Source organism: Chelonoidis abingdonii, chromosome 3, assembly GCF_003597395.2.
Source record: "Chelonoidis abingdonii isolate Lonesome George chromosome 3, CheloAbing_2.0, whole genome shotgun sequence".
In the NCBI taxonomy this organism is placed as follows: Eukaryota; Metazoa; Chordata; order Testudines; family Testudinidae; genus Chelonoidis; species Chelonoidis abingdonii.
In genome coordinates this window covers 198,127,972-198,144,403 of record NC_133771.1, presented here as the reverse complement: position 1 = coordinate 198,144,403, position 16,432 = coordinate 198,127,972, and the positions used below count along the sequence as shown (strand labels likewise).

The following is a 16,432-nucleotide window of genomic DNA, read 5'->3' as shown; positions in this document are numbered from 1 at the left end:
GGCACCGTTCTCCTTCGGCACCAGGCGCTGCTCCCCCAGATCCTCGTACTCAGAGACCTCAGACTCAGAGGCAGACTCCTATCGCTCCAGCCGGTCACGGAGCAGGAGATCGGTGTCGGGGGTGAGCCACCAACGTTACCCGCAGTGGCAGCAACAATGGCAGCTGCCCTCGCAGTGGCCGTTTTGGACTCCCTGGGCCTACCATCAGTCAGTAGGCCAGGTGTTTGGCCCTCGGTCACGGTCGGCTTTGGTGTCCTCGACGTTGGTGGCCCCGGTGCAGCTGCCTCACCCATCGGCACCGTCACCAGGCAGGGGTGTGCCATTGTCAAGTTCAGCATCCCCTAACCGGGCAGCGGCACTGGCAACGGCTTTCGTTCGGGCTCTGCCAGCACCGCATGATACGCCAAGTCGCTCACTGGCGATCCCGGTACCAGCCACGGTGCCGCATTTAGACTCGGAACCGGCACCGCAACCTCAATACCATGTGCAGCAGGACCCCGAGGGGCCTCGTGCACCGGAGGAAGGGCCACTCCATGTAATCTCCTCGTCATCCTTTCCAGACGAGGCGGTCTCGGGCACGGCTGCGGCACCGGCCCTATAGGACACCCGAATCCTCCAACAATTACTTTGGCGATTTGGAAAGCCTTGCAATCCAAGCAGAGGAGATCGAGGTGGACGCGGACCTTGTAGTGGACATTCTGGCCCCCTCAGGGCCATCCAGGGTGGCCCTCCCGCTGATAAAGACTATAGCTGATACGTCCTGCACCCTCTGGCAAACACCAGGCTCATTGGCCCCTACCGCCAAGAGGACGGAGTGGCGCTACTTCGTCCCCTCTAAAGGGCATGAACACCTGTACACTCACCCTTCCCCAGACTCCCTGGTGGTAGATGCAGCTAACCAGCGGGAGCGTCAAGGGTTTCAGGGGTCAGCACCGAAGAGCAGGATGCAAAAAGACTTGAGCTCTTTAGTAGAAAGGTGTACTCCAAGGGGGGGACTTCAACTCTGCATTGCCAATCAACAGGCAATAGTAAGCCGTTATGGCCACAACACGTGTTCAGCCATGTTGAAGTTTGCGGAGCTCCTTCCCTAGGACTCGAGATCAGAGTTTTCGGCCGTAGTGGAGGAGGGCAAACTGATTTCTTGAGCCTCCCTCCAGGCCGCCTTAGATGCAGCGGACTCAACCTCGTGCACCCTGGTGACAGGCCTGGTCACAGGCCTGGTCATGCGGTGGGGGGCCTGGCTCCATGTCTTGGGACTGCCCTATGAGGTCCAGCAGACGGTTCAAGACCTCCCCTTCGAAGGGCAGACTCTGTTTTCATAGAAAATGGACAAATGTCTCCATAGCTTAAAGGACTCGAGGACCACGCTTTGCTCGCTGGGCTTGCATATCCCCGCGACCCAGCCCAGACAACTTTAGGCTGCAGGAGGCCCCTTGCTCATACCAGCCACAGACTCGCCAGGAGCTGGGGTGCAGGCGGGGCAGAAATGGCAGGAGGCGTCACCAGCTCCACTCCTCCGGCCAGGCGTCTGGCCAGTCGAGACCATCATCTGGGCCTACACCCCCTATTTGATGGTATGGTCGAGGGCAACCTACCAATTGAGACTCTGGATCCTTCCACCCCTACCTTTGGGTCACGTCTGTCCCACTTCTACCGTGCCTGGTCCCAAATTACGTCGGACAAATGGGTGCTCTGCACGGTAGAGAGGGGATATTCTATCCAGTTCTCCTCCCTTCAGCCCCACCAACCTCCCTCCCTGTCCCTCTTCAGGGACCCTTCTCACGAGCAACTTCTAATTCAAGAAGTGAAGTCCCTCATGGAGGCAGGGGCGGTGGAGGAAGTCCCGCGGGAGCTCAGGGGCAAAGGCTTCTACTTCCGGTATTTTCTCATACCGAAGGCATAAGGGGGCCTGAGACCCATCCTAGACTTGCGGCGGCTGAACGAGTTTATGAGAAAACTCAAGTTCTGCATGGTCTCCCTGTCCTCAATCATCCCCTCCCTGGATCCAGGAGATTGGTATGCCGCCTTTGACTTAAAGTACTCCTATTTCCACATTGCCATAATTCCACGGCACCGTCGGTACCTCAGGTTCGTCGTGGCCAACGTCCATCTGCAGTTCATGGTGCTCCCGTTTGGCCTGTCAGCTGCTCCCGGGGTCTTCACAAAGTGCATGGCGGTCATGGCGGCCTTCCTGCGCAGGCGGGGCATCCAGGTATTCCCCTACCTGGATGACTGGCTCATAAAGGGCCACTCCAAGGAGCAAGTGGAGACCCAGGTGTGCTTCATCACGCGGACCTTTCTCCATCTTGGCCTCCTCTTGAACGAAGCCAAATCCACCCTGTCTCCGATGCAACAAATAATTCATAGAAGCGGTTCTGGACTCCACACACGCCAAAGTGTATCTGCCGGAGTCCAGGTTCCATGCAATTTCCAAGCTTATCCTCGGACTGCACCGCACCCTGGTCACCATGGCGCGAGTTTGCCTCCGGCTGCTGGGCCACATGGCGGCATGCACCTATGTGGTGGTCCATGCCAAACTCTGGCTTCACCCGCTGCAGTCCTGGCTGGTGACAGTTTATCGCCCGGGCAGGGACCCCCTGGACTCAGTGGTGTCCGTTCGCCGCTTGGTGCTGAACTCGCTACGGTGGTGGCTCGACCCGCGGGAAGTCCGATGGGTATCCCCTTTGCTGCCCCGCAGCCCTCCCTCTCCCTGGTGACAGACGCCTCGGATCGAGGTTGGGGAACACACCTGGGACGCCTCAGAACACAGGGCTTGTGGTCGCCAGAGGACCTTAAGTTGCATATCAGTGTCAAGGAGCTGAGAGCAGTCCGCCTGGTGTGTTTGACCTTCTGGTCTCGCCTGGCCAACAGGTGTGTTTCCGTCCTTTCGGACAACACGGCGGCAGTCTTTTATATCAACAAACGGGGGTGCACGCTCCTCTCCCCTCTGCAGGGAAGCCCTTGCGCTGTGGGATTTCTGCGTTTACAATGCCACCCACCTGACGGTGTTCTGTCTTCCGGGGGAGCAGAACTGTTTGGCGGACACCCTCAGCCACTCCTTCCAGGGTCATGAGTGGTCCCTCCGATGAGATGTGGTGCGCTCAATTTTCCAGCTCTGGGGCTTTCCCCGGTTAGACCTATTTGCTTCAAGGGAAAACAGGAAGTGCCAACGGTTTTGCTCCCTCCTGGGCTGCAGTCGGGGGTGTCTGTCGGACACCTTCCTTCAGCCATGGGAGGACGGTCTGCTCTACGCCTTCCCTCCGATCCTCCTGATACACAGGGTGCTTTTAAAGGTTCACAGGAATCACGCCAGGGTAATCCTGATAGCTCCGGCATGGCCGCGCCAGCATTGGTACACGTCACTCCTGCATATGTCCGTTCAGGCGCCCCAGACGCTGCCCCTCCTCCTGGACCTGATCATGCAGACCGGTGCTCCGTCCACCATCCGAACCTCGAGTCCCTTCACCTCACAGCTTGGATGCTCCATGGCTGAAACCGGTGCAGTTGCAGTGCTCCCAGCAGGTCAGGCAGTTGCTGCTGCGTAGCAGGAAACCGTCAACTAGGGCACACTCTACCTGGCTAAATGGAAGCGCTTCTCCATATGGTCGGGTCAGCGGGGTCTCGATCCGCTGGGGGTACCAATTCCAGCTGTCCTCGACTATTTGCTTCACCTAAGACAACTGGGCCTCTCCTTTTCCTCCATTCGCGTTCACTTGGCAGCCATATCCGCTTTTCATCCGGGAGAGGGGGGTGCCTCGATGTTTGCGAACCCGCTGGTTGGGCATTTCCTCAAAGGTATGGACAGGCTCTTCCCACATGTGTCAGCCGACCCCTGCTTGGGACCTGGATCTGGTCCTCTCCGTCCTCTCGGGGCCTCCCTTCGAGCCTCTGGCTTTGTGCTCCCTGATATGCATGTCGTACAAGACCACCTTCCTGGTGGCAATAACCTCGGCCCAATGGGTGTCGGAGCTTCGAGCGTTAACATCTGAGCCCCCGTACACAGTCTTCTACAAGGACAAGGTCCAACCTAGATCTCATCCGGCTTTCCTACTCAGGGTTGTTTCACAGTTCCACGTGGGTCAAGATATCTTTCTCCCGGTGTTTTATCCGAAACCACACACGTCCAGCGAAGAGCGGAGGCTACGTTCCCTGGATGTCCGCAGGGCCTTGGCCTTTTACATAGTGTACCAAGCCATTCAGACGCTCAACCCAGCTCTTCGTCGCAGTGGCAGAAAGGATGAAGGGGCTCCCGGTCTCCTCTCAGTGAATCTCTTCGTGGATCGTGACTTGCGGCCGGGAATGCTACTGTATAGCTAAGACTCCTGTTCCTCTGATCACGGCCCACTCCACTAGGGCGCAGGCCTCCTCTGCAGCGTTCCTGGCTCAGGTTCCGACTCAGGAGATTTGTAGAGTGGCCACGTGGTCCTCCGTCCGCACGTTCTCGTCTCACTATGCCATCACGCACCAGGCTAGGGATGATGCAGCCTTCGGTCACGCAGTACTCCAGTTAGCAGTGATCTCCGACCCCATCTCCTAAGGTTAGGCTTGTGAGTCACCTACTTTGAATGGACATGAACAACCACTCGAAGAAGAAAAAACGATTACCTACCTTTTAGTAACTGTTGTTCTTAGAGATGTGGTGTTCATGTCCATTCCAACACCCACCCTCCTGCCCCTCTGTCAGAGTGTCGGCAAGAAGGAACTGAGGGGGTGGAGGGTCGACGGGCCCCTTTATAGGGCGTCATGGTGGCGCCACTCCAGGGGGCACCCGGGCCAACCCTATGGACGCTGCTAGGGGAAAATCTTCCGGCTGGTGTGCACGCGCACGCCTACTTTGAATGGACATGAACAACACGTCGAAGAACAACAGTTACTAAAAGGTGAGTAACCGTTTTACTCACTTGCTGTCAGCATTGCAGTCAGACGGGTCGGCTACCCTTGGGCCACTTCCTAACTCCCCCTCAGAGTCTATGAGTCTGAGTCTATAAGTTTTTCTCTCAGTATTTCGTAATCTCAAAGGCCAAAGGGGGCCTAAGGCCCATCTTGAACCTGCATCACCTCAACAGATATCTCAAGAAAGTAAAGTTCTACATAGTCTCTGACCTCCATCCTACCGTCCCTAGATGCAGGAGACTGGTACACCTCCCTCAGTTTAATGGAGCTTGCTTTCACATCTCTATCTTCCACAGTCACTAAAGATTTCTCAGGTTTGTACGGGGTCAACGCCACTATCAATTCACCGCTCCTCCCTTCAGCCTATCAGCAGCCTATCAGCAGCCCCACAAGTCTTCACGAAGGGTATGACAGGAGTAGCAGCCTTCCTCATGCACCGTGTGCAAGTCTATTCGTGCCTTGATGGCTGGCTGATCAAAGGTCAGTTGCATGCTCAGGTACAGCACAGCATCAGTACAGTCTGGGCCACCTTCTGGGCACTGGACCTGCTGATTAAACAAGCAAAGTCAACTCTGGTCCCAGCTCAGAGAGTAGAGTTAATCGGGGCAATGCTTGACTCAGCCCAAGCAGACTTTGCCTTTTGGAGGCCCAATTTCAAACTTATGTCGGACCTGATATCCAACATCACAGTCCACCAATGATGACTGTTCAGGTCTGCCTCAGACTGTTGGGACACATGGAAGCATGTACTTACCTGGTACAGTATGCAAGGCTGCACCTCCAGCCCCTCCAGATGTGGGTGACATAAGTCTACTCCCTGAGTAGACACCATTTAGACTCACTGTTCCACCTTCAGTCCTTGCTTCCCTGACCTGGTGGAGAGACCCAGAATCTGTAATGTTAGGGGGTACCATTTGCTGATCCTCCACTGTCTGTAGCCTTAACCTCAGTTAGACCTAGGGTGAGGAACCCACCTCAACAATTTCAGGACCCAGGGCTTCTGGTCCCAAGAACAACTCTCCCTACATATAAATGTTTGGGAACTCAGGGCTTAGCTTGCCACAAGTTCATTCCCTAGACCTCAAGGAGAGTGGTAAAGTCCTGACAGACAACATCACATCCATGTTTTATATCAACAAGCTCAATCTTCAGCCTGAAATGTGCTGGCGGATCACATCAGCGGAGCTTTTTTTTTCCCCTCTCACCATGAGTGTTGTGTTTTGTTTTGTTTTTTCACCTGGAAGCCTTCAGGGTCATCTTCCAGAGGTAAGAGCTTCCCCAGTTGGGCCTATTTGCTACCAAGCAGAACAGGAAATGCCATCAGTACTGCTTGCTGTGCAGCCTCCCTCTCCAGTGCCTTCCTACTCCTGTGCGCAGACCATGTACTATACAGACCTTTCCTCCAATCCCCTTGGTTCACAATGTTCTCCTAAAAATCAAACGAGACAAGAGAAGGGTTATCCTGATAGCATGCTAGCATTAATTTGGCATGCCTCTGGACCTCTCAGTGGCAGAACCACTCACGCTCCCACTCTGCTCAGACTTGATCTCACAAGACCATGGCAGGTTGCTTCACCTGAACTTCGCCTTACTGCACCTGACTGCATGGATGCTGAACCCTGAGGAACTGGTCTGCTTGGATCAGGTCTTGCAAAGTAATTGTCTTCCAGCAGGGCTACCTACTTGGCTAAGTAGAAACGTTTCTCTTGCTGGGCCTCTGAATAGAATCTCTCTCCATTCTGATCTTGTCCGCAATCTGTCTTGGACTGCTCCACCTAATGCAGCAAAGTCTGGCTCTCTCATCTTTTAAGATTCATTCATTTCAGCCTTCTGCCCTCCAGTGAATGGCAGATCGGTATTTTCCCACAAGATGATGATCTAGTTTCTCAAGGGGTTGGAAAGATTCTATCCTCAGGGTTGCAAACCAACCCCTCCTTCACCATGGGACTTAAACTTGGTCCTGTCGAGGCCCACAGGGTGTCCCCCCCCCCCCCCCCCTTAAGTTGTTAGCATCGTACTCCAAAGCTCATTTTTCTGCTGGCTGTCCTCTTGGCCAGCAGGGTCTCTGAGATAAAGGCCTTACGTCGCAGTCTCCTTAAATGGTGTTCTTCACTGGCAAATTCCAGCTGCACCCCCATTCAGCCTTTTTACCAAAGATGATGTCACAAATCCATAACAATCAGGTCATTTTTCTACTTGCCTTCCCAAAACCCACTAAGGAACATTGGCTTCGTACGTTGGACCTTAGGCAGGCTCTCGCCTTTTATATTGAAAGGAGTAAGCCCTTCCACAAATCCAAACACTGTAGCAATAACGGAAAGGATGAGAGGACTACTTGTTTTATCACAAAGAATCTCATCCTGACTAACTGCATGTATTTGGGCTTGCTATGAGCAGGCGAACATCCTGCTTCCGCCATTGTGACTGATTATTCCACAATAGCTCAGGCTTCATCAGCAGCATTTCTTGTGCAGGTACAAGTCCAGGACATCTGCAGAGCTGTGACCTGATTGTTGAGTTGTACCTTCGCGACCCACTGCACCATCACCCAACAGGCACAAGATTGATGCCAGTTTCGGGAGATCAGTGGTATAGTCAGTATGTCCATGAACTGTGAGCCCACCTCCTGAGGTACTGTTTCTAGCATGGAATGGACATGAGCAAGCTCTCGAACAAATGGTTACTAATCTTCTGTAACTGTTGTTCTTTGGGATATGTTGCCATGACCATTCCATGACCCACCCTCTTACGTCTCTGTCGGAGTTACCAGCAAAAAGGAACTGAAATGGTGCAGGGCCGGCGGCGCCTCTTATACCAGTGCATACCCATGTGACACCAGAGGGCGCTAGAGTCAGCCCTATGGATACCACTGAGGGAAAAATCTCTGGCGACAGTGCATGCAACACGCACATACCTAGCATGGAATGGACGTAAGAAAAAGTTATGGAAAGGTTAGTAAATTTTTTGCCAGTGTGAAAGCAAACATAGTAGTAGTTCAACTAGTCTTTCCATTGCTATACCATATTGTATCAAGGACCTTTTGAAATCTCTCAGTTCACTGCTTGTGGGAGCTATGCAGGGTTCTGCGCTACTCAGGTAGCATTGCAAATAAAACTATTTGGAACTGTGTTCATGTTGTTTTGAAACTGATTTGACTTAACTGTTGTGAGCACGTTACATTGTCTTATATCAGTTCAGTTATGGATCACTTGATTCTCCTAGTGTGCACAGCCTATGGGGACTACATCTAAAGATATTTCACTCCTTCCAACTGATCTTGTCCACAGTTGGCTGGTGATGTGGGATGTTGGCATCAGCTGGAGGGAAAGATTAGTTAAGAGACCATTGAATGTTGGAGCGTGTAGCCAAAACTCATGATTCCATATCAGAAATACAGTATACCAAATAGATTCCTTTTAATGTTGTGGTGTGCATGTTGGTCAGCACCATTGCAGTAAGGAGAAAAAAGAAGTTATAAATAAAAGTAACTTTTATTTCCCTTCATGTGTCCTGATAGAAATTTTCATTGAGTGCAAATGAGGAATGTTTGCCTTTCCTCTGTCAGCAGTTTAAACATCTACCTTCTGTGAGCAGCAAAAGATGATGCACTCAACAAAATGCTGAACTTCTTCAAAATGCTGAACTCCACAACACTGTGGTAGTGGTAATCTCGAGTAACCAGATATTGGTATTGTCCTGCTGACAAACACCTTGGTTTAGGAGACTGTAAAACCACAGTGTCTTGCAGAAACTCAAGAGATGATTATCTTGATTAATCAAGAATTATACATAGAGATTCAATTATTTTGAGAAATTATCACCTTTTAATCAGGTTATTGTAACTTTTCAAAAGTATAGGTGTGTCTGTTGGAAAAGTTCTCTGTGGTCATAGTCATGGCAGCTGATCATTTCTTGGTGCTGACCTTTAATGTAATTGTAACATATTAATTCCTTTTGTTTCTAAACGTTATGGCAAAGATATATAAAAAGACTTTCACTAAAACAGTTTGGATAAATAAACCTTCAGCATCAAGGTATTATCCACAGAAAATACTGATTGACCAATAACTCAATTTTGTGTAAATCACATTTCTGTAGGCTCTTCACTATATGTTGCTGGTGTCAGAAGTCGAAGAAACTGAAATTTTTAAGATTTGTCTTGAATACTGGAATCATTTGGCTGCTGAACTGTATAGAGAGAGTCCATTTTCGACATCTGCTTCTCCATTGCTTTCGGGAAGTCAACATTTTGATGTTCCTCCCAGGAGACAGCTTTATCTGCCTGTTCTGTCAAAGGTAATGTTGGGGGAATTCATGTTTAATTGAATGTGCCATAAGTAGGACTCCGTGTTGGTCACAGAAGTTACAGATTCTGTAACTTTTGCAGTGGCTGACCCTAGGGCTGCCCAAGCAGCTATCTCTGGGGCCAGCTGCTCAGGTGGCTCCGCAGCCAGCTGCTACTAGTCTGACCCCGGGGCAAGCTACAGTGGCCGCTGTTCAGACGGCCCAGGGCAGCAGTCTCGGGGCGGCCAGAGCAGCTTCTGCTCAGCAGATCCTAGCAGCTGGTGCTGATGCACCCCCCCAGCAGCGGGTTCCCGGGGCACCCGCCCCCCCCCCCCCCCCCAAGTAATCGGGCATATTTATAGTATAAGTCATGGGCAGGTCACAGGCAATAAACAAAAATTCTTTGCTTGTGACCTATCTGATTTTTACTAAAAATACCTGTGACTAAATCGTAGCCTTAGCCGTAAGTTTACATATATCCTTGTACAAAAGGAAATCTGTACTTTGTATGACCAGTGCCTCAGTATAAGGGAATATTTCTGACAACATTCCTGCTCCGGCTGGTGACTAGTTCCTCCACCCCTTGAGCTATTAAATTATGGCACCGCTAGATCTTGTTTTATACCTTGTACATTAATACTCAAAGTACATGGAGGGGCACTACTTATTAGTTAGTCCATGGCATCTAAACCTTTGTCAGTGGTAAAAATCACATAATCTCATCACCCATATTGAATACAAACTAAATGGAAAAAATTGAATAAACATCTTGATTAAATGTGCCTTAAATAACTTAATGCAGCATGAATGTTGACATCTTCCAATATCTCAGAAGTTTGGAAATTGAATTTTAACTTTCCAATACATTTGGTCTGTTTGTGTGAGAGGTGCCCAGTAGGCATGTCAAGTCCTCTAAGATTATCTTTGTCTTCTGGTTTAAAGCATATATTTTGAAGTCCTGTTTGTATTTTGGTTAAAGTATGTATGTGCTCTGCATTTCAAGGTCAAAATATAGTCCTTATCTTAATGGAAAGAGGAGGCCTCAGTGGAAGAGACTATATTTTGATTGTGTCATGCTGCCTTTCTTTTTGGCATTCTTCTGAGTTAAAATAACTCCATTAGTAACTTCTTTCATAACTAGGCGTAAGTGTCTGTCTAAGGCTAAACCTATTGGAGACCATAAAGTCGTCTTGTTTTACTCTCCTAACAAAAAATGCTTTGAAATATTTGACTGGTCAGTTCACCATTTACTCTTGAACTAGTCAAATGCCCAACCCTAAATGTGTCTTAATCTAAAACTGTTGATTCTCTGGTAAACATAGGTCCGGTTGTTAATGGTTAGCCGTATGGCTAAACCAGAAGAAGTGCTGGTTGTGGAAAATGATCAGGGGGAAGTTGTACGAGAATTCATGAAGGATACAGATTCCATAAACTTGTACAAAAATATGAGGGAGACACTGGGTAAGTTAACGACTTTTCTGATCCTTTGACTAATTGCTAGCTTACAATCTAATTTAGATAGACAATGCAAGGACAAATAACTACTGATCAAGATAAGTGTGGGGAGAAGGTATGAGGGAGAGGAAATGCAAGAATGAGGAATGGAGTGCTACTCTAGGAAGACTATCCCCAGAGTAGCAGTTGACTTAATTTTTGGAGTTTATTCCTTGTCATTTTTTTGTCGTGAAGTTTATCTATTAATTTATTATGGTCAGGTGCAACCATTTTAAGTAAATAACACCAGAAAAAAATTTAATAAGTTAATGGAAAAATAAATGTGTGTATATAGGAGGGGGAAGTAGCTTAGGGGCATTATCTTAAAGGTTTTTAATTATTAGGACCAAGCTCTGCAGTTAAAGCTCATTGGTGAAGGAAACTAAGGTCTTGTTTACATTACCCAATTTTGTCAGCAAAAGGCAGTTTTTGCAAACAAAATAGTGGAGATCTACACAATACAAAGCTACTTTTGACAGCAAAACTCTGTGTTGCCGACAAAATAAAACCACCTTGATGAGAGGCATAAAGTTGTTTTGGTTTTTTTTGTGGCAAAATTAAGGTGACAAACTGTAGTCACTGTAGACGCTGCCGTTCGTTATAGCAATATAAGTGGTTTCCCTCAGTGTGCTATAGTGCCCACCATGACTGCTCTGCTCGCTGTTTTGAACTCTGATGCCCTCTTGGCATTCACCCTTCCACTTTCAAAAGTTCTGGGAAGCTTTGACATTCCTCCGCGTGGAGTACGGTTGCCAGGTGTCCAGTTTTCGACCGGAATGCACGGTTGAAAAGGGACCCTGGCAGCTCCCATCAGCACCACTGACTGGGCTGTTTAAAAGTGCAGTCGGCTGCGCAGCAGGGCTAAGACAAGCTCTCTGTGGCTCCTGGAAGCAGCCAGCATGTCCCTGTGGCTCCTTAAACAACTTTTTACAAGTCTCCTTGTCTGAGACATGATATACCAGCTCCAAAGGAGAACTTTTCAGAAGGTGTAGTCAATTAAAAATAAAGAGTCCTGTGTCACCTTATAGACTAATAGATGTATTGGAGCATAAGCTTTCGTGAGTGAATACCCACTTCGTCAGATGCATGTCAGACATATGTTAGTCTATAAGATGCCACAGGACTCTTCATTGGTTTTTACAGATCGACTAACACAGCTACCCCTCTGATACTTACCAAAAAAAATAATAATAATAATTCTTTGTAACCTTAACTATTCATTTGAAAAAAGAACCAGCAACAAGCTACCATCTTGACAGTATCGTGCATAGTAGAAATAAAATTGGTTTTCCCATTACATCACAACTTTGAAAGAGTGTTTCCATTATGAAACATTAGAAATCATTCATACTAGGCTTTATGAAAGAGTCCCTGCTGCTAGAAAGTATCAAGATGTTTGCTGAACAAATATACAAAATGCTTTATTTACTTCTCCAATGTCTAATTTTAAAAAAATCTAAAGATTTACTAAAGGAAATTCAGAAAAATTAAAAACCCCACTTTGGATTATTGGAATACAAAATGTGCATCTATTAGTCATGAATAATTCTGGCAAGCACTGTGAACCACTATATTTAAGACTGTCTGAGCAAAATATCTGTAGGAGTTGTGAATATTATCACATCCTTTGACCATACCTGATCAGTGTTTATTACATACCTAAGAAACAGTAGTCTTCAGCATTTGTTCTAGGTATGTAATATATCTACTCTTCTGCTTGGTATCTTCATCTATTCAGTGATGATTCTTCACCTTCCAGTTTGGTCATTGAATTCTAGCCATGTAATGTGTTCATCTTGTATATTCCTAGACCCAAAAAAACCTTGATGTTGAAAGTGTGCATCAGTAACTTCAGGATTTAAAAAAAAATAATAATTACACTGGTGTAATTATCTTACAACAGTGTTCTAAACCATAGAAATTTAGAGTTAAAGATATACTTAATAGAAATCTAAACATAAGGCACCCAACTCTGCTATATCGTGGAATAAATATAGGATTATGAGTAAGGCATTTTAAGGGTGGTTGTCCCAGATTATTTAGTCTGTTTAATCTATACTTTTTCCTTCTTTTTCCACTCTCCTGACATTACAGGATAGTTAAGGTTGCTTGGGTGTCTTAGTGCTTAGTTTTGAGACAACCATCATATCCCTGGAATTTTTTTTTTTTAACACTTGTTACTGATACGTATGCTCAACCTCAACTTCATCTTGATGTAGTTTGTTTCAGGGAAATTCCTTAGCTTTGTTTAAAAAAAATAAAAAAAATAGAATTTCATACAGGAACACTAAACAAGAAACGTTGTTACCCTGCAATATGATGTAAATATACGTGTCAACCTTAAGTCACCTTTTTTTTCTTTTAACTGTGGTTTGGCTACTTTGGTGTGCCAGTAAGAGTACACCAGCTAGTTTAAACTGGGTTTAGAACAGCCAGAGCAGTACAAAGCAGCCAAAGCATATTGGTGAATCTGGCCTTCAAGTTGCAGCTGACTTACTGATGTAGTAGACAGTCAATGAGACCATTGCTGTTAAAATTGAGGATGGGAGAGCTCTGTCTCTGAAGTCCTGAAGTGTCTGTGTGCAACTGGAGCTCAGGCAGCGCTGTGGTGAGGGGCTTTTCAACATGAGGCCCAAGGTAGCATGCATCCACAGAATCTTGAAAGAACAGTTGAATCAAGTTATCTACTAGTGGGAATTCCATCTCCGTTATAGCACTGAGTCATTATAACCAATAGAATTGTTGCGTGCAAACTAACAAGTCGTAAATCAACCCATCCCCCTCATGTCACATTGGCCTCACTTAGGGGTTACATGAGCCTATGTAATCTTAACAATTAGATACAACCCATTGTTAGTAATTTAGCTTAATAGCAGTCTAAGTTCTCCAAATGCAGTTTATGAACAAGATTTAATTAACGTTAACTATATAGAAAGTGTGAACTATCTGCATTATATTGTTTAGGACAAAGAGAAAACTTGACGTAAATGTTAAATTTTTATAGAACCCTGTTTTTAATTATTTTTAACTTGTAAACTAACATTTACTTAAATCCTAAAGTTACAGTCCAGCGTGAACTTTTGAAGGAAGGGTATGCTGTAGTTTTGTCTGAAAACTGCATATGTATGAAACAGAACTCAATCTCTGCTATGGAGTTGTGACCAGCACCTCCATAATGTACTGTGACTGCTTAAAAAGTGGATTTGTAACATGTTAAAATGTAATTGTTTCTTTCAGTTTATCTAACGCATCTGGATTATGCAGATACTGAACGAATAATGACAGAAAAACTTCACAATCAAGTGAATGGAACAGAATGGTCATGGAAGAATTTGAATACTCTGTGTTGGGCTATTGGGTCAATCAGTGGAGCAATGCATGAAGAGGATGAAAAACGATTTCTTGTTACAGTAATTAAGGTATAATGTCATAAAACTAGTGGGTTCCTCACATTCACGCCAGAACAGCTGGTAGGTTCAAAAGTGCAATGGTGATTTCTTTTAAATTCTTTGAAGATATTAGCATTTGCTGCACGTTTTTATTGAACTACACTGTAGAAAAAAGCAAACTGACTAGTCAGGATATATTACATTTGTATAAAATCATGTGAAAAGGAGCCTTGGCTATCATGCCTATAAAGGAAATTACCGAGATAAAGTTTACACTGGGTTAATTCAGAAGAAGTTAAGTTTAGCATGCATTTCTCTTTACTTTAAGGTCATAACCTTCACTGCTATAGGCAGTGAGGGGAGAATAGCATTCTTGCCATATACATTTTTGATTCATTAGAATTTTAGTTTTATCAATAGATGTGTGGCAGAGTGGAAAACCTGCCAAAACTGAGGCTCTGCTTGGTAAAATTCAAGATTCCTTAGAAAAGAGGCATTTCTTACCATGTTTTAAAAATTCACACAGTAATTCATATTAAATTATTTCGTTCAATTGTCATTTTTTATACTCACCAATAAAGACTAGTAGGTAGCCAGTCCCTTGAGTTACAGGAAGAACGCAAGACTGCTTGGTTTTTGTTAAATAAATTTCACAAACTGCTTGCCTTCACTTGGTACAGAACACTGAGGATTGCTTACACTTTTACATCCATACCTGAAGTGAATTTAAGTTCCTGTGACAATTCTTAATGAGATGTATTTAAAATAATTTCTGGGTAGAAAACTGGTTTCTTGTGCTTCCAAAAAGTTTTAGTAAATCTCTGTAATTCTAATATCCTAACTTTAATCTAATTGTTCAAATGCATTGAAACAATTATGAACCCTGATTCGGTGATCTTTTTGGTATTTGTCAGGTATTGCCAAACTACAGTTTTAGCATTGGTGGTTATAGTACTTTAAATTTTGCCCCATCACAGTTCTAAGAAAATACAAACATTAAACGTGAAAAGAGAGACACATGCAAGGTTTTTTTTTGCCCTTGCAGGATCTTCTGGGACTCTGTGAACAAAAGCGAGGGAAAGATAACAAAGCTATTATTGCATCAAATATCATGTATATAGTAGGTCAATATCCACGGTTTTTGAGGGCTCACTGGAAATTTTTGAAGACAGTAGTCAACAAGCTATTTGAATTCATGCATGGTAAGTATGTGTGACGTTTCATCACTTTGCTGCTCACTAACACTTTAAATTTTTGGAGACCTAAATGTTCAAATATTACTTTCATATTGGAGCTGCTGATTGCATGTGCGCGTGCACACACCTGTAGAATCTTTGTAAAGAGCATAAAAGTCACACAAAATTATATTTTAATTTAGAAACCCATGATGGTGTCCAGGATATGGCTTGTGATACCTTCATAAAAATAGCACAGAAATGCCGCCGACACTTTGTTCAGGTTCAAGTGGGAGAAGTCATGCCATTCATTGATGAGATCCTGAACAACATTAATACAATCATTTGTGATCTTCAGCCACAGCAGGTATGTCAAATTCAACAATGATACGTAGTAGCTCTGGCTGATATTTAAAAGCCATGGTGAAATGGTGGTGGTGCTTTCTAGGAGACTTGAATTCTGTTTCCTAGTCTTGCTGGTAGGGCATAATCCCGTGGCACTAGAAGAATGCTTATGTCATTGTGTGGGGGTTTAATTAACATCCTTCAGCAGACTTCGTTCTTCTTCCTCTCCAGGAGATTAAGTGGGTTTAATGGGTTCCCATTTATTTCTTTAACAAGACTTAAGTTCTGTTTGAATAATTTTTGGGATAAACATTTTAACGTTTCCCACCTAATTGTTTTTATTTAATGGTTTTAACATGGCGTAGAGTAGTATCCCACCAACAGCATGCAACTACTGAAATGTTCAAGAATACACGTAAAACAAAGAGTACATAGTATGTCAAATGGGAACCATAGTTTGATAAAACTAGAGACAAACACAAACTTACTGTATATGTTGTGGCAGTGATTCTTGCAACTTTCTCTGTGGGTAAAATGGCTTAGCATCTGGGGAAGATCTAGTTTAGGGAGCGGTGATAGCCACTCCATGGTTGACAGATATAATTAGCTTCCCATTGTAAGTGATTAAAAAAATCACCCTCCAAATGTACCCTAAAAGAAATTGGAGGGAGGCATGTACGAAAAAGGAATTAGGTGGCATGCATCTGCGCTCCCTAGTCTTGCAATGTATGGCTCTGGGAGGGATGCAGAATAAGGATGCCGAAGACAGACTGATAAAATGTGAAAGGAAGATGAAGGCGGTACAAAGGAGTGGGGATATGGAAAGAGAGGAGGGAGGTAAATGGGGTGCAT

The 16,432-nt window shown here is 45.6% G+C and overlaps 1 protein-coding gene across 2 annotated transcripts in view; it reads left to right on the top strand.

The window, feature by feature from the left end:
- The window catches only part of XPO1 (exportin 1), a 77,936-nt gene that overhangs the window by 47,251 nt on the left and 14,253 nt on the right, over positions 1-16,432 (top strand). For both annotated transcript variants that reach the window (XM_032790473.2, XM_075064438.1), the window contains 5 exons: positions 8,992-9,189; positions 10,500-10,638; positions 13,909-14,090; positions 15,106-15,262; positions 15,439-15,602. In XM_032790473.2, the coding sequence (XP_032646364.1) occupies positions 8,992-9,189; positions 10,500-10,638; positions 13,909-14,090; positions 15,106-15,262; positions 15,439-15,602 (840 nt within the window). The remainder of the gene's footprint in view (positions 1-8,991; positions 9,190-10,499; positions 10,639-13,908; positions 14,091-15,105; positions 15,263-15,438; positions 15,603-16,432) is intronic.